The following is a 19,054-nucleotide window of genomic DNA, read 5'->3' on the forward strand; positions in this document are numbered from 1 at the left end:
TTTTCCGGTGTCTACATCCACCAAATTTTGCTTTCTCACCGTCTGGCCTTCAGCTACCAGTGCTTCCTACTGCGCAGGCTCCGAACCTCCAGCCAGCCCCCAGAACCCAAAAAACGCCCACGCGTGCGTAGAGGGGCGGGACCGGAATCGACTCCGGCCAATGAAAAGAGGTGACGTCATTTAGAGTCCTGCCCACTTACCCAGAAACCAATCTCGACCTAGGCGGGCAGAACAGGAGAATCCAAAGGCGTGGTGGGCGGCTTGAACCATGGCGGACGCGGAGAAAAACGCTGTTGCGGAGAAAAACGCTGTTGCGACCAAAGAGTGAGTGTGGAAGGAGAGGGCCTGGGGCGGCGGCTCGGGCAGTGGCGGCGGAGGGACAGTGGCGCCCTAGTTCAACAGTCCGACTTCTGAGGGATCTTGTCACCCTAGCTAAGGAGTGCGGCCCCTGAGAGACAGAGACGATGTCACCCGGATTCTGGAGTGTAGGCCCTTAGGAGCAGTTTCAATTAGAAAAGATGATGCAGCCCGAAAAGACTGTGTCTTCTTACTCCATGAGTGCGGCCTTTGAGGGATGATGTCGCCTCAATTCAGGAGTGCAGAATCTGGCAATGTGACAACGTCTATTTATTTATTTTTTTGGAGTGATGCCTGTTAGGGTCTTTATGGCATTCTGCTGCAGGGGTATGACTAAGCAGGGACTTATTTCTGTATGCGGAGTGATACGTCTGGATGGCTGACGTAGGTCACCTTATGTCTGATGGTGCCTTGGAGGGACATTACCTCACCCACCCTGAGCCCTGTGGCGTAGTATTCTAAAAGAGCTAGTTCCATTACAGATGTCGTAACCAACCCTTAACCATTCTAGGACCTTCTGTCACAACCTTCTTCTTTGGTGTTTTTTTATCTATATCTCTGTCCTCTAGTGGATTGTTCCAGCCAATCTGGAAAGGCTGGGTGGGTTACACATCATGCATTCTGAGAACAGCCATTACTAGCATGTCTTCCAAGACTTGCCTGAGCTTTGGCTTTTCTCTGTTTCTGTTTATATGCCCCTGCTGCTTTCAAACTGATTCATCCAGTTTTTACCCATTGTGACACTCCCTATTTAAAAAGGTAGTCAAGTCATGTCTGCACAGTCCCTGTCCTCCAGTATTTCACATGATTTCCTCATGGCTCTTAGTTGCTACTGTATGTTGTTCAGGTACATGGTGATTCTGACTGACCCTCAGCCTAAAGTTCCTTCAGACCCTTGGATAGCCTCTGAGCATTGGCACCCTTCTGACATAGATGCCAGTGCGTATGTTCCTTTAGAGCTCATGTGGTACTGTAGCACAATTACTCATGCCTTACAGGGTTCTGGCGGAGGCAGCAGCTGTTCTAGAACCTGTAGGCTTGCAGGAAGAAGCAGAGCTGCCTGCTAAGATCATGGAGGAGTTTATGAGGGTATGTATGTACAAAGTGGGACCCAGAGTCTCAGAAGACTGGGGGGTGGGCGGCTGGTCCTGGGATAGCCTCTTGAAATAGTGGGCAGCAGTGGGAAAGAACAAAATGGAAGACCACCTTGGCCTCTAGTACCAGAAGGTAAGGCTAATCCCTGCTTCTGTCCCCGCTATAAACAGAACTCGCGGAAGAAAGACAAGCTGCTTTGTAGCCAGCTTCAAGTAGTGAACTTCTTACAGACTTTTCTGGCTCAGGAGGATAACCCTGACCAGAACCCAGATGCGTTGGCTTCTGAAGATGACAGTCGTGAGTAGGCTCGGGTTTGTAGGTAGGGTGTGGTCTGAATGGTTGAAGGGGGAAGATGTGAGCTATGCCTGTGTCTGGCTCATGGGTAGGCTGTGGAAGGCTATAGAAGCTGTACAGCTGTAGAGCCTGTAGAAGACTGGCTACAGGCATGACTCATTCGTGTTCTTGTTCTTTGTGGCCCACCTTAGGACAAAAGGCAACTGAAACTAAGGAGCAGTGGAAGGACATGAAGGCCACATACATGGATCATGTGGATACCATAAAATGTGCCCTGTCTGAGGCCTTACCTCAGGTTAAAGAGGCTCACAGGAAGTACACAGAGCTTCAGAAGGCTTTTGAGCAACTCGAGGCTAAGGTATACCTAGAGAACTTGAGGGGATGCAGGGCTGGAGGAAGGAGAGGGTAGGTTGGACCTCAGTGATCTCTCGAAAAATCAGCCCTAAGAAGCAATGTCCTTTGTCTCTCCCTGCAGAAGCGAGTCCTTGAGGAGAAACTTCAGCTAGCTCAGAAGCAGTGGGTGCTGCAACAGGTGGGCTCTGACTTTTCTCTAGACTCTTCTCTGTCTTGAAGTGATAAGGTATCTCTGCCTGTCAGTGAGTCTGAGCCTCAAGCTCTGGCTAAGCGGGGGAGGTGGGAGATAGGGCAGGCGCTGAGAGGAGCATGAGGTGAGTCATGGCCCTGCATTCTCACCCCTTCAGAAGCGTTTGCAGAATCTGACAAAGATTTCTGCAGAGGTCAAGAGGCGCCGGAAGAGGGCTCTGGAGAAGCTTGACGGATCCCACCAGGAACTGGAAACCTTGAAGCAGCAAGCAGGACAGGAACAGGAGAAGCTGCGGAGGACCAGAGCTACCTCCAGCCACTGTGTTCCCTGCAGAATAAGCTGGCCATCTCTGAGGGCAAGGCTGAGGACAAAGATGTCAAAGGGCGAGCCCTTCCAGCCAAATCCAAATCTCCTTAAAGGTAAGCCCTGTCAGTTTACTAACCCACCCCTCCCACGAAACAGAGAAGGATGGGACGCTGGGGAGATGTCAGTGTTGGCTTGACAGATTGAAAGAGGAGCCGGGAACTTGATCTCACTCCCTGCAGACACCCTCCATTGATAGCTCTCTGTGTGATAGCTGTATGCACAAGATCCTGCACCAGATAGAGGCCAACTCAGAGTGTGGTGTGCTTGAATTGCCAAGATGGAAGTCCTCGCCCTCTGAATCTAGATCTGAGGAAGTGAAAAGGTGGAAAGAACAGGATGGTTAAGATTTTCAGACCCCAGATTAGGTACAAGCCACACCCAAACACGTGTTGTCACAGAGATTCTTTATTAAGCAGTGAAGAAAAGTTAGTGCCTGCTTTCTGACACAGGCAGAAAAATAGCAGCAAATGACCTCACAGGTATAGTTTTTAAGAAGAGAAAAGGGAGGGGTTGGTTTGGGTTAGAATGGGCTAGGATGTGGGGTTGGTGTTGTTGTTGTTGGTGGTGGTTGTATATTTTGATTGGGTATCTTAATTAGGTAAGCCAAAGGGAGTCTTTGATTGCTAGACTTGAATACTTTGATGGCTGGATCTTATGCACCAACCTCATGTAGCCAAATGAGGGAATAGACCTCCAGTGGCTAGCTTTAATGTTTTTTAATGTAGTTTAATGTTTTGTTTTGTTTTTTAGCAAGGCAGAGGGAATGGGGGGAAGGGCAAGGCCTGACAGAACCATATATTTTTAGAGAATGCCATTTGTAATAATTGCTATTTTTAATTAGACAGGGAAAATAAGTTGTAGCCTCAATGTAGTCTTTGTTAAACATTTCTTATTTTAGAATTGTGTAATGTTTGTTTTCCATTGGATTGTGGTTGTTCCTTTTTTCCGCTTACATCTTTAATGTACTTGTTTTGTTGAGGTCTGGGTTCAAGTTTTCAGCTGTGGCCCTGAATGTACTCGTAGTCATGGTTCTGTTGAGCTGTGGGTGTTTTCAGCACTCATGTTTGCTTCAGTCCCTTACCAATCCTTGGCCACTTTATCTCCACAGAAATGCCTTTGACTAGAAATACAGCATTTTTAATATTAATATAACCTCTGCAGCTCCCTTGCTTATCTTTGCCTTGATTTCAACCTTGAGTTTCAGTCTTACTTAATCCTTGTCTGTCAGTTGTATGCATGTTTAGGGCTACTGTTGACAGATTGGGTTCAGTAATACTTTAAGTAATCTTTAAGATTTCATAGTTCTCAGTTCTGTAATGAAAAGGATGTGATGTTTGTGCCGTTTTACTGTAATTTCTATTTTTTGGTATTCCTAGTGCCTTCGCTTTAATGTGTTGTTTGTTGGTATTTCTTTCATCCTTTTCCTTCCTTAGGAGCTCTTCTCTGTAAGTTCAGCTATTATTAGCCTAAAGTTATATGTAAAGGATATCGATCCTTTTCTTAAGCACAGAATGAACCCTGAAAGGCATTACCATTGATATAGCACCCTGCCTTTAGCTAATACAGTTGTTCATCCTACTACTAGCCTTTATATTCTCACATATTAAAATTTTAGCCATTCAGTGCTATATTCATATTTGCATGTGGATTTTGAATTTCCCCTATCTTGACTTTGCATTGCATTGCTTTCCTGTAGAGTAACTTCATCATAAGGAAATGTTTCATAATTTCCTTTAGAAATTTGTCTTTGTTACTTTTGTATTGGTGTGAAGAGACTCCATGACCAAAGCAACTTATAAAACAAAAAAGCATTTAACGTAGGTCTTTGTTAGGTTTCAGAGGGTGAGTTCATGCACATTATGTATGGCAGGGAGAGTGACAGCAAGCAGGCAGGCAGGCATAGCACTGGAGCAATAATGAAAGCTTACATCTAGTCCATATGCAGCAGGTGGAGAGAGGAGAGACTGGGGCAACTAGCCTGGGCTTTGAAACCTCATACCCTACCCACAGTGTCACAACTCCAAAAGGCCACACCTAATCCTTCCAAAACAGTGCCACCAACTAGAGACCAGACTTTCAAATATGTGAGCCAGTGGGACTCGTTCTCATTCAAATCATCAGAGTACAAAGGACTTTATAGTATGAAAATATTTTTGTTTCATCCTCAGGGTATGTTTCTGACTCTCACTGTTTCGTCTGAGAAATCAGCTATACATTTCACAGCTATTTCTATGGTATACTTTTCTGTTTTCTAGCTTTATCAAAGTAAAATAGAAAAACAGTGTATAGTATTAAGGTACACAACATGTTTTGATGTATGAATATGTATTTCTTCACATACTTTTCTGCACTGAGACTATGAGAGATGCACTCAGCAGGTTTTAAGAGTATAGTAAACCAACTTGTCATGGTGCCTGTGCTGTACAGTAGACTGCCAGAACTCACTCGTGGGTTCCTATTCTCACTGGCTGCGCACAATCCTTTTTTTCATTCTGTCGTTTTATTATGTTGTAAATAGTTGAGAATATGCTTTTATCAAAAATTCTAGAATATTCTCAGCCTTGTCTCTTTAATGTTCACACTGTTGTGATATTCTAGAGGAGCAATCTGATCAGTTACCTTTTACAACATTTTTATTTTTAAAAGTTGTATTTCTTCTACATGGAACTTCAGTTTTCTTTTTAAAATTTTTTTATTAGATATTTTCTTTATTTGCATTTCAAATGTTATCCCCTTTCCTAGTTTCCCCTCCGAAAAATCCCCTATCCCCTCCCCACTCCCCAACCCACCCATTCCCGCTTTCTGGTCCTGGCATTCCCCTATACTGGAGCATAGAACCTTCACAGGACCTGGGGCCTCTCCTCCCATTTTTTAAAAAATATTTATTTATTTTATGTATATGAGTTACACTGTAGCTGACACACCAGAAGAAGGCATCAGATCCCATTATAGATGGTTGTGAGCCACCACGTGGTTGCTGGGAATTGAACTTAGGACCTCCGGAAGAGCAGTCAGTGCTCTTAACCTCTGAGCCATCTCTCCAGCCCAAATTTTAGTTTTCTTAACTGTGGTAATTATATGTTGCTATTTAGGAATCAGTCATCTGTTTCTTGACTTTTGAATTTTAAATTCCATTTTAAGATATTATATTAGAGCCCAGTATAGTGCATTTACTTGTTTTTCTGTCTTAAGAGTGGTGCTTACAGCAGTTTTGTCTTCTTTGTTGCCTAGGTTACGAGTTTGCGACTTCAGCTCATTGGCACACTGCCTTTTTGCATAGTTCCATTTGTTTATGTTTGAGTAACCTGACTTTTTTGGCAATACGTTTTGCTTCATACATAGTTGAAAGGACTGGGCCAGTGACTCATGGTATCTTGTGTAACCAGTGTAACTTGTAACAAATTAAAGTATGTGTTTTTGATATTCCTTGTATCTGTATGCTATCCTAGTTGATATTTTTGTTGTCTGGATGATTTTTTTCCTCTTCTCATTAGTATTTCCCAGAAGGCTTTTGTTTTGTTTGTCTTTCCAAACTCTAGCTTTAGGCTAAGGGTACAGATAATGCTGGAAGGTTCTACATCTAATTCACAGCTCCATAAAACAGTATGAGAGATGACAGAATACTTCAGAGTTTGGCCTTTTTTGCTGCTTTCTTTTAAAACCCAATCATTATTTGTTATTTCCTTTCCTTTGGCATATATTTTTAATATCTGAAAATATTTGAAAATTTAGGCAATATTTTTTAGGTTATATATATATGCCTTTTCATTACTGTATAGGATTATATGTTTTATCGAGGGATTGTTATTTTATAATTTTTTTCTTCCAACTTAGGTATCCAAAAGTATACTAAACTATTAATCATAGCATTAGAAATTCCTACTACCTTTGAAAATGGAAATTCTTGTTTCACTGTTAGTTCTCTCCCATTCTGAGATGAATACATTTCACCCCTAACTTACAGAATTTATGTAACTTGCATTAAAATGTCTCTTTGTTGAGCCTTTTTGTGTCTTTTTTATGCATAAGTTTTGAAATATTAGTGGGGTGTGAAATGGAATACAGGAGATTCAGATGAAAACAGGCAGGAATAGTAGGAAGACAGGAGTCCTGCACCAGGGCGAGGTTATAGTGCAGCAGAGGAAGTGGTGAATCTCAGCTTGTACCTTCATGTTACATAGTCGGATCCTTCATCCAGAACACACAGAACCTGAAGACATTTCTTTGACACAAAATCTTCAGTTGCATTTTAACTCAGGAGAATCATGCCACCAGTGTTTCAGTTCTTAGCAAAATGTGCATTAGAAAAAAACAAAATATGTGCTTTCATCCATATTACTTTTTGAGGCTGTAATGACAGTAGCAGAAACGCTGAGATCCACTTCAGGCAATTAGATACTGCATGAAAGCAGTGTTGGAGTGGCAACAAGATGGAGCCTCTTGTTTTGTGATGTTGTTATGTTGAAAAGCCTACTTTAAAAGAATACAGTGTAACTGAGCTGCCAGAATATTACACTCAGGGATAATGACTAAAGCAGTTGAATGTCTCTTGTATTCCTAGATGATGGTAGTTACCAATTTAAAAAGTAAAAGATGCCTCTGGAAAATATGGAACCACATATTTTATAGTAGATTTTCATGGTAATAGTCACTAAGGGTTTATGAATGTTTGGAAGCAGTTTGAGCGATGCAAAATCATTTCTTGTGTCTGAGTAATAATAATCTACCTATCATGGATGTCAGAGTTATTTGAATATATGAGGAAAAGAACCCCATCTGTATATAAACATAACCAAGAGCTGTGTTTACATACTGTTAGAGAGTGGGTGTGGTTTGTCAGTCTGTCTAATGACTTTAACACTTAGGTTCAACAATATTTCTAGATTCCTTAAATTTGCTAAGAGGACATGTCAAGTGCCTCTGATATCAGTGATACTAGAGATAGGCTGCTTTAATTATTTTGAGAAATTAGTCAAAAATTGTATTCAGTGGAGTCAAGGAGATGGGCCATTTGGCAATGTGCTTTATGTGCAAGTGTGAAGACCAGAGTGCAGCCCCTCTCAACTATTTCAAAGACGCTTGACTTGCTGACTAAAGTTCCTTGTGATCCCAGTGTTGGAGCGCTCAAGCCAGGCATGTCCGTGGTGCTCCGAATCAGCAAGCCACAGGTTCAGTGAGACACTGCTGGCTCCTCAAAACAAGGTGGACACCACCTGGACTTCAAAGGGTGTCCTTCGAAATCCACACACATGCACACATATGTGCGTGCACACCAACACACACCCACATGTATACAAAGTACTTACAGGAACACTTGATACCATTAGAGGAGTTTTCCTTTTTATTACCTTAATCTTTTTCACAATCACTGATATATTTAGGAACTAATTCACTACCTAAATTAAGCCCCCTTGGTTTTGATTGAAAGAGTAACAGTTATTAGAAAAACATGTCATAGCAAGGAAAGGGTGGTAACTAGGTGATTCTTACCAGGATTTTGTTGCTATGGTGCCTCCAATAAACAAATTGACGGAACCCAAATCTCTGCTCATGGCTTCAGATCACAGTTGGTTGTGTTTGTGCTCCTGGGAATGTGAGAGCGTTTCTGGGATTGCTGATGCTGTTTATCATTGCAGAAGAGTGTGATTCACGGGAGTGTCTCACCTAGAAACCAAGAGAGGGAGGGTGCATGTATGTCTGTTTATGCCTGCTCATATGTGCGAACACAGATATGCCCCCTAAAACTCGCTCCTAGTCACCATTTCCTCCACGTAGGCCCCACCTTCCAATCCATTCAGCCCTCCTGATCTCGTCACCTCTCCATCAGCAGTTATGTCTCAGGCCTTTAGCACATGAGTCCTTTTATGGCCTATTTCACATATAATGCATAACAATCACTATAGAAGTGTATCTATTGAAGAAGGTTAAACAGTGAGGTTTCATAATCCAAAGCATTACTTTTCCATAAATTAGAAACACATTAAATATGTTTTTTATTTAATATTACTTTGTAAGTTTAGTTCATAAAGCTGGTTCATTTTGTTTTCTCTTTGTGCCTAGTGGCCAATATGGAAGAATTTTATATGAATATAAAATTCTATATGCTGCACGTATTCATATGCAGTGCATTTGTGAACTGTCAGTTGTTGGTTTTTTTTTTCCCCCCCTGTTAGTCTATTCTGCTTTATTTTTTAAAGACTCATTTCAGTCATAAACTTGGAAGCTATAGGAATCTGGTCTAACTTTGTTGCAGTCTTTACTGTTGTCAAACTTTACTATCTTCTTTTTTACGGGGTGTGGAGGTTTGAATATGTCTGGCTTGGGGAGTGGCACTATTAGGAGGTGTGGTCTTGTAGGAGGAAGTATGCCACTGTAGGGCCTTGAGACCCTCCTCCTGCCCATTAGCTAGTCTACTCCTGTTTGCCTTCAGAGCAAGGTGTAGAACTCTCAACTCCTTCTGCACCTGACTGCCTAGACCCCGCCATGTCCCCACGTTGACAATAATAGACTGGACCTCCTATGCGTTTTGAAGAGATCGTTACTGAACTGTTTGTGCCTTAACATATCTCATGAGTTGTAAAATACCACCATGTTTTCAGAAATACTGAACCCAGCATTGAGTCAGTTGTGTCATACTTGGGAAGATGCCCTAAGATTATAATCTCCCTCTCACACAGGGAATTTGACGGTGCTAATGAATGCTTTTGCTGATCCCTGACCTGATAGATGCTTGTATCAAAGCTCATCAAGGAGGGAAGTCATCGTTGACATGATGCTTCCGACCTTGAGATATTCTAGCCTCTGAGAAAACTGTTCTCAGTTGGTCTGTCTTAGTGAGTCGCTTATGCACATCCATGCAGGCTCTGCTCCCTGTCGCTACATTTACTTGACTGTATCTCCAACTTCTGTGACTCATACAGCATGGAGGAGCAGGAGAGAATGAGCAGCATGAATTTTATGACATTTTTGTATTCTCATCTTGAAGATTTCATACGTCAGTAGAAAGTTTCTTTTTTAAAGGTTTTTTTTATGTGTATGATTTTTGTTTTTGCTTGCATATATGCCTGTGTACCATGTGTGTGTTATACCCAAGGAAGCTAGACGCGGGTGTTGAATCCCCTAACTATAGTTACAGAGGACTGTTAGCAGCCACGTAGGTATTGAGTATTGGGTATTGAACCTGAGTCCTATGAAAGAGCAACCAGTACCCTTAGCTGCTGAGCCATCTGTCTAGCCCCCAGTGGAAAGGGTTTTACGGTTGAAATGGTTTCCTTTTGTCTACTTTGTAATTTTCAGAACCACATGGATGTTTAAAATATTTTTTTTCAATATTTATTTATTTATTTATTTATTTATTTATTTAAAGTGTGTACACTGTAGCTCTCTTCAGACACTCCAGGAGAGGGCGTCGGATTTTTGTTACAGATGGTTGTGAACCACCATGTGGTTGCTGGGATTTGAACTCAGGACCTTTGGAAGAGCAGTCGGTGCTCTTTAACCGCTGAGCCATCTCACCAGCCCCCCCCACATGGATGTTTAAATGCTTTTATTATTGGCTGTTTTAAATGTCCTTAAAGATTTATTTATTGTATGCATATGAGTGTTTGCTTATGTTCTCTTATATGTATGTATGTGCTCCATTGTATGTACCTGGTATATAAGGAATTCCAAAGAGATCACTGAATCTCTTGGAAGTGGAGTTAGAGATACTTATGAGGCCCCCAAATGGGCGCTGAGAACCCAAACCTGGGTCTTCTACAAGAGCAGCCAATGCCCTTGACTGCTGGTGGTCTCTCTAGCCCCTTAGAATTTGATTTGGTTTGTGAAGCTTCTCTGTTTCAGCTCCATCTGTCATCTCTCTTCCTCCTCTTTACCTCCTGCTAAATTGAGAAGTATGCCAGGGAATGTTTACAGAAAGTTTTTCTCATTTGTGACCCTGAACTCATTCATCTGGAAGATTTTATTTACCTATGAACATCCCAAGTGTAATATCTGCTAAAGTTGTGATTAATAATTAAACTGGAAATGTTGATTTTTTTTTTTTTTTAACTGTAGTTTCCGCATATCTCCAGGTAATTGATTTGCCATAGAAACACTTTAGAAGTGAAATGCAGGAAAAACTTAGTAAGAGAAGTCTGTACTGCATCTGTTTCTAAATGCATTATCATTGTGTGTTTGTGTGTGTGTGTGTGTGTGTGTGTCTGTCTGTCTGTCTGTCTGTCTGCCTGTCTGCGTGCGCATTTGCATGCACCCACCGATTCAGGAGCACTTGTGTATACAAGTGGAGGCCAGCCAACTCTTACGACTTGTATTAGGTAGGTGCATAGCACAGGTACAGTGCTATTTGAAAATAGACTAGGGTAGATATGGTAGAACTGTAGTCAGTGATGCCAGCATAGCTTCCAGAAAGGAAGGAGGAGATATGAAAGCAGTAGCCTTGAGACAGGAGAGCACTTTGTACCTTTGGGACCAGTTAGAAGGCTAAGGGTGAGAGCAGAAGAAGGAGAGGAGGAACATGAAATACTGCCTGAAGTGCTTAGAGCTGGGTCAGGAGGGCTTTGTGGACTGTGCTTGGCAGTTTAGGTTTTATTCTGTGCTAAGAAGCTAGCAAGGATTTTGAACCAGACAACTGTGTGTATGTGATTTAAAAGAACTTAAAGTTGCTATGTGGATAAAAAAAAGTTTTATGAGGCAAAAGGTGATTGTTGATTGAATCAGGGTAGTACTTTGGAAGGAGTGATAAACAGTAGATGTGGATAGATGTAAGAAAAGAGCTAACAGATGTGCACTTTCTGAATTTCTGATGGGTAAAACAGCACTGTCAATATTGTATGGCGAATTGAAAGCCAGCTAAGCCTTGTCTGATTGGACAAAATTTATCTAGGCAGGGTCTTAATGGCCTCTCACACCTCTTAAGACACTGTGCCTTATATCCAAAGAGAAATTATGATGGAATAATAAAAGCTAACAGCAGGAAACACCATCGTCTCATAAATAAGATGTTGCTGCAGCCTGGGAGAACTGCAGACTGCTGCTGCCAAGCTGCCTTTCTTTTCTAGAAATCCTCTTGTCTTGGCTGCTGACAGAAGACTTTGATGGAGTAGTGAGTGATACCATGTGTCTTTGCTTGACCTTGGTGTTCAAGTTTGCCACAGGACATTAGTGGGAAATGCAAACAGACAAGCATGTAGCTGGGGCTCTGTCAGGGAGATGTCCTGCTGAAGCTCCAGATGGAGGCCATCTCCCCACATCTGCATTCCTCAGGGTGCAGGCAGCTGTTCCCCCAACATGCTAGACTCCTCAAAGGGATGTTTGTCCTTGGCATTCAGCAGTTCTGTTGCTTAGAACCAGAAAATCCTAGGATTTGGGTGCAGAGAAATAGTTTAAAGGTTATTTTATTAAAAATAAAAAATAATCCTAGTGTGTAAATAAATATCAAAGGTAATCTTTTGGTGGACACTAGGCAGAGACACTTGGAAAGCAGTCACACCATCAGAGCCATTGATGGTCGGTTATTTTAAGACTTAATCTGATTTAGGAAGGTATAATGAAGCAAGAGTTTAAGAACCTTGATCATTGAATTCTGTCTTTTAAAAAAAATCTGTTGGTTTGTGTGTGTGTGTGTATGTGTGTGTGTGTGTGTGTGTGTGTGTGTGTGTGTACACACTTGTGCATATGCATGTGCATCTGTCTTTATGTGGGTCTGAGCACATGAGTTACAGATATCTGCAGAGACTAGAAGAATGTGTGACGTTCCTGGAGATGGAGTTAAAGGACATTTGTGAGCCACTTGAGTGGGTGCTGGAAACAAAACTCTGCTCCTCTACAAAAGCAGCAAGAACTCTTAAGCAGCAAGCTTTGAACCTCATCTTTCACATAGCAGATGTAATTGTTTTTGGAATTTTGTATTGACTTTGATACAGGCAGGCTTCTTGGTTTGGTTATGGTTCTGAAAAATACTTCTATATTTTATTCTTCACTGTCTTTAAAAATATATGTATTATTTAAAATATATGCATGTTATATATGTATATTATATATTATGTATGTGTCATGTATACACATACATTCTTTCTATATATATATTCATATGTATATATGCATGTGTATGTACACACACACACACACACATATATATATATATATATATGGTTTATCTTAGCACAAGTTACAGTGAGAATCTTTAGTGTACTTGATGTGAATAGTAGCTTTCTCAGATAACAATTCCTATGAAATACTGTGCCAAGGCATTACATGCATTTTTGTCTGCTACACCGACTTTATGGATCATCTTGAAAAAGAAATGAGTACTACCAAGCCACTCAGTGAAGGAGGAGACGAAGCAGCTTTATAAACCGCAAAGTTAAATCCGCCTACTACACAGCTGTCCTGCAATGGGAGCATTGAGTGAGAAGACAGCAGGGAAGGAAGAGCATTCCAGGGGAAGTGGCAGTTGCCATGGGGTGGTGGTGGTTATGAAAATGCATAAGTAAAGGAAAATAATTCTGCACTAAGATACAACAAAAAGCCATAGTGTGAGGTCTGAGCCTAGTTGACAGGACACTGGATTTGAGCCTCTCTGAGGGAGACATGTCAATGAGAAGCTTTGAGTATATAAACTGATACACTTACCAGGACCACATTGTCATCTTTACGCAGATTAGACCAGGAATGATAGGTTTGAAATACGGTTACTTAGAATTTATGGTTGTATTTAACAAGATTGAAAGATGACTAAGATCTGGGCCAGGTATTATTGGCAGAAACGTGGTAAATCTTGTGGTTATTGGATAGTTTGAGGCTGTTTTATTTATACCATTGATTGGACATTAAGTGTTTGAACTATATACTGGGGGAATTCCAAAGTGTCTTTATTCTGAAGTGGTAGGATCCAACTCTATGCTGACATGAAGAATTGACAGGGCTGGACCCTAACCCAGAAACAGCTTATGGTAGGTGTACTAGGTTTACAATTGAGATTTATCCACGGGGCACACTTTACCACTGCACTCCTGTGTCTAAGGACCATCCTTTGGATGGTTGAGGGAGGAGCTAGAGATCCTGGAGGCGGGATCATAAGTAAAGAATGTTTCCTTCATGATGACATCTGCCTCCATTTCCTCTGCCCCCATCAGCTGATGTCTTTGTCTAATTTTGTGTCTGAGGACACCAGTGATACTTAATTGGGTCTTACCCTGTGCTCTCATTTTAACTTGACTATTGTTATAAAGCCCCATTTCTAAATTAAGTCACAAAGAGCCATTGAAGGTTAGATTTTCACAAATTCTCTTTTTATAGAAAGTAACTATTAAACAGTACAATGTATGCTACATGTATAAGATGTATATAGATACTTATTTAAAAATTATGTAAGAATATTCTGAAACTTGTTTAGTTGCTATTTTATTGGTGTGTGTAAGCACTATGACCAAGGCAACTTGTAAGTAAAAGAAAGTATTTAAAGGAGTCTTGCTAACAGTTTGATAGGGTTATTAGTTCATGATCATCATAGCAGGAAGCAGGCAGCCATGGTGTTAAAGCAGTAGCTGAGAACTTCATATCTTGTTCCACAGCCCGCACTCAGGCATAGTGAGACTATGCCTGGCCTAGCATTTGAAACCTCAAAGCCCACCTCTGAGAGACACCCCTCCTTCAACAAGGCCACACCTCCTAATACTTTCCAAATAGTCCCCCCACCAAAAAAAAAAAAAAAAAAAAAAACAAAACAAAACAAAAAAAACCAACTAGGGAGCAAACACTCAAACATATGAGCCTATGGGGCCATTCTCATTCAAACCACTATACTTACCACCTGACATTTCCCAGAGAATACTGCATTAACTGTGTCATAGTTACATTGATGCTCTTTGTGTAACAACTTTGCCAATATAGCTTGTGATTCCATTCTTATGCCCCCAAATCCCTTGTTGTCATGTGTCATCCTGCAATTAGGAAAATTGATATTAATATCAAAATCATGCCATAACAAATTAATATAATGAAATTGGTATAAAATACAAGTGTACTTTATATCTCAATACTTGAGTGGATTTGTATACAAGCTTCAGTGTAGGTGATGATGCACGTTGGTCAATATAGCCTTGAAACGATTATATGTTGACACTAGGTCATGAAGTAGTAGAATTTTATTATGACCTTGCTTAGTGCTATAGATAAATAATTCCCTGGCTTTTGCGTTTTTGATTCGAAACTTAGCTGTGGGAGAAAAATACATGTGAAAATATGCGTTAGACAGTTGCTTTCATCACTTCAGATACCTTTGGGTTTAAATTATAGTATCATCCCAGTCTCTGCCTGTAATCCTAGATTGATAACCCAATTAGTGCACCTGAAACACACTGATGAAAACATGGCCTCCAGGAGGAACAAAGGAACTCCACTCTGCATTTAATTTCAAATTTTTCCTTGTCAGTACAGCTTGGATTTGGAAGAACACCTGACAGCCTATGATCAATGACCCCAATCAAGCATCCTGTTAGAGAGGAGCATAAAAATTGATTAAAGGATGTCCTGCTTCTCTCAGAATCCAAGCAGTTGTGGGGAAAAGACTCAAATAATTCAGATATTTTACTGTAAACCTGATCAAAGAACCATCAAAGATACATGGAGGGTATCATTTCTCTACATTTTTCAGGGTGACTTTAGGACCTCTGGGTTTTGGGTTCAGTCAGCTACAAGAGTACAGAATATTTTAGTAAGTGGAGGTGAATGTTTTAGCATTCATTGACAGAATATTCCAAAGCTTGTGTATAATTTAAACTTGAAATTAAGGTGTAGCTTCTAGATAATACCAAAAGACATACTAATGCAGACACGGGCTCAGGGCTCGCCAACCATAGACAAAGTGGGGGATTCTGTGAGTTGGAAAAATATTGTCTTCCCCAGGGAAGAACACAAATTAGTTATCCAAAACCAAGTGGTTTTGGATAGGGACAGAGTTACTATATGGGGCAAAGTAGGTTGCATTCACACACACACACACACACACACACACACAAGGAAGGCCATGAATTTGGAAAAGAGTAAGGACAGTAGAGGACTGGAGGGAGAAGGAAATCTAAAAAATTAAAAAGGAATTATTAAAAAATATAAGGTCAGTTTGTTACAAACCTTAACACAATGTTTAGAATTGTGTGAGTATTCTCATACGGTCATGCCAATGCCACCCTAGGCATGCCACACCACCTGTGAACCGTCCACCATGTTGCTGTAATTGCAGCATGCTCCCGAAGATGCAGGTGCACGGCTTAATTGAGATAAATGACGAGTGTTGTGGAAGTTCTGCAAGTAAGTATGAGTAAAATGGAGTAAGCTGTAAGTACAGCGAGGACTAAGGAAAACTAGACTCGGTTGCTAAGTTACTTTGGGCTTGAGGAAACTAGGGATATATGGATTCTGGACTCGATGTAGGGATTGTCCAGCATTCATTCATGTAATAATGCATAATTATGGGCAATCATAATTTTACACTCTGATTGACATTGTGGTAAAATGTAGCAGTTAAAACAACCCATTGAGTTTACAAGAATTTCTCATGTTGTGGAAAAATAAGACTGATTGTTTAATGAGTTACAAAAGCTCAGGTTTCATTTTAGTACTGTGATGGGATTGACAATCATTGTTATTAGCAGGTGGTTTACACCATAGTAATTAATATCAGCTTCTGAGGTATATGAGAACTAGAATCCAGCTAGCCACAAACTTAGAGTGAAAGTAAATTGAAGAGAAGATGACAACTCATTATGGTGATGCTTTAGGCAGGGATTGTGGTCGACAAGGGAGTTGGGTTATCCACACAAACTTCAGTTAACTTACTAGTGGAAGCAACCGTGTCCTGGGGTTTTGAATGCACCTCAGAACCCAGTTCTAATCCAGACAAATGCCTTTTCTAAATACACATGTAATGACTGTTTCAACTGGCATTTATCCAGGTTTACTTGACTTCCAAGACCATGGGCCATCCAGAATGTATTGTAAATGATCTGTAGTCACAAAATTAGCAGTGAAATACAAAGACACCTGTAGCTCTCATAGGCCAAGTTATGACTGGAATGATCCGCTTAGGAATTTTAGTCAGGATGGGGATTACCTACCTCATCTAGCTTTCCTCAGGTGTGAGACAAAGGTCATCCACTGCTTTGAGAGTAAACAACTTTTGCAGAAAAACAAATCATAAATAACATACGTAAAATAATTAAATATGTTCTGATTTAGTTGACTGTCATTTTCAAATGTAAAATTGTTCTTGAGACAGCATCTCAAGTCTCAGGCTGGGACTTTTAACACATGTGACTAGAGCTAAGCTCTTAGAAGTTCTAATCCTCCTCCTTCTGAACCTCAAAGGAACTGGGACTTAGGTGTGAACCACTGCACAGCTTCCCGTGTGGAATGTTTAATCAGGAATTTATTAAAATACATGAATGTGCTACCATTTTTTTCCCCCTCTTTGTACCTATTATATACAATGTAGTCTGCTCCTAGTTAGCACTGTTTGTTAGATTTTAGAGTATCAGCCATATGGTAATGGTAATTAATGCCAGTATAAATTAAGTTCTGATTTGATACTTTTATTATTTTCTAATTTACCATTTCTAGATGTGAAGTGACTCGTAGTCTCCCTCTGGATAACAATTTATACCAAATGTCCAGTCCACTTTAAAATTGTTGGTACTTACAAAACTCACTGAAGAACCTGCTTATGGATCAAGGAAAAATTAACTATATCACACAGGAACTCTATATGTTGTGTAATTAAGCTCTACTTGGGCAGCCTCCTCAAGTGCTAATTTCTATATCTGTTGCCCAGTAGGGTCCTGTCATCACTGAGGGTCTGATGGTAGCCTGGGCTTTGAGGGAGGGCGGGTATAAGCCAGGAAATATGCCCACCCAGACCCTGTGTTTTTTATGTTTAGGAGGCCAAGGCAAGAGGATCTCTGAGTCCCAAGCCATCTTGAAGTACAGAGCAAGACCCTATCTCAAAAAAGCAATGCAAAAGACAACAGAATATAAAGATTATATTATAATTGCAAACCTTGGCAAAGGAGGGTGGGTGGAAAGTTACCAGTGATGGAATTCTATACAGCAGGAGACTTTTGGATTAATACTGACTGCAAAGTATATATAGTGCCTCTATAAGCACTAGAATTAAACTGCTATGCAAAAGAAAGTTAAAACAACCCAACTTTTTCTTTATTTTTTTAATTGAGATCTCTTCCAATGTAGGGTTACCACTAGCAAATTACTAGGCTAAAATGATGGTGCTGGTGCTGTGTTACTGTTCCTGGTATCTTCTAATCACATAATAAATGATTTTAAAAAAAAAGTCACGATCAGATCCTTTACTAATACGTTTTAAGATGTTCTTCTGAAATTACTGCAATTTGATATATTAGGTATGTTGGCTAGAGGATAATAGTTCACGGAGCTCATTATAAATTTCACCTTTTATTTCCTCAGATGAAAGGATGAGAAGAGAGCCAGATTCCAGCTGTGTGCATACCCTGCTTGGTCTGAGACCAGAGCAGTTCCTTCACTGTTGTATCTCTAGGCCTAAGCCTGGAAGTTTGTTGCCTCTGTACAATCTAATTCTCCAAGCTGATTCAGTCTGGCATTTCTTGGCTTTTCAGTGAACTGTTGTGTTTTGTCTCATGCTAACTTTGACAGTATATTCTGGCTTGTTCTGTCTTCACCTGTGTCTAACTTGCTCTCCTTGCAACCTGTCTCTGTAAAACTGTACCAGTGAAACTGTCACACGCATGCACGCACGCACACAGGCACGCATGCTGCAAACCACCCTTTTCTCGCTGATTTTCAATAGTCTCTCCTCTTGCCCTCTCTTTTTTCCTTTGTCTTCTCACCACACCAGATGTGAAAGTAACTTTATGCACCTGATGTAATTGTTGTCTTGGAGGATTACTGCTGAATAAGCTCTCCCTTTGTAGTTCTTAAATTCTGGCTGGCTGGGTCAACTCAGCTGTTCTGGTTCATAACCCATCTTCAAGCTGACTGATTCAAAGGGGCCTCTCTTGGCTTCTGACTGAATTGCTCTACTTGGAAAGTCTGCTGAACTCCAGGAACGGAACTGTACTGACTGCCCTGACTCAACTGAACTCAACTACACCGAATTGATTGGTTTATTCTCTCTCCCTGTACTGCTCTTAAGTAGCCTCTCTTTCCTGTGCTGTCCTCCTGAGTCGTGCTGTCACTGTCCGATTCATCACTTTGCCCCTCAATTAGACTGGCAATTTCAAACGTGGCACTTAACATTTCAGTTGTAGTCAGTCACTTAATACTGCATTCCGATCTTGAGTCTATTGAATCCAGAATGTGAATCCATGCCTTTGTGACTGTGACCTCACTCTCTTCAGTATTGTGTAA

The 19,054-nt window shown here is 40.8% G+C and overlaps 1 protein-coding gene across 1 annotated transcript; it reads left to right on the top strand.

The window, feature by feature from the left end:
* Nucleotides 1–217: 217 nt before the first annotated feature.
* On the top strand, nucleotides 218–18,161 carry Zwint (ZW10 interacting kinetochore protein). Its single transcript, XM_021205041.2, is given in 8 exon segments — nucleotides 218–324; nucleotides 1,356–1,446; nucleotides 1,623–1,749; nucleotides 1,938–2,104; nucleotides 2,222–2,278; nucleotides 2,448–2,586; nucleotides 2,589–2,709; nucleotides 18,134–18,161. Coding segments are annotated over 7 exon segments (756 nt in total). The 5' UTR covers nucleotides 218–268; the 3' UTR covers nucleotides 2,708–2,709; nucleotides 18,134–18,161.
* Nucleotides 18,162–19,054: the final 893 nt, after the last annotated feature.

Source organism: Mus pahari, chromosome 9 (assembly GCF_900095145.1).
Source record: "Mus pahari chromosome 9, PAHARI_EIJ_v1.1, whole genome shotgun sequence".
Taxonomy (NCBI): Eukaryota; Metazoa; Chordata; class Mammalia; order Rodentia; family Muridae; genus Mus; species Mus pahari.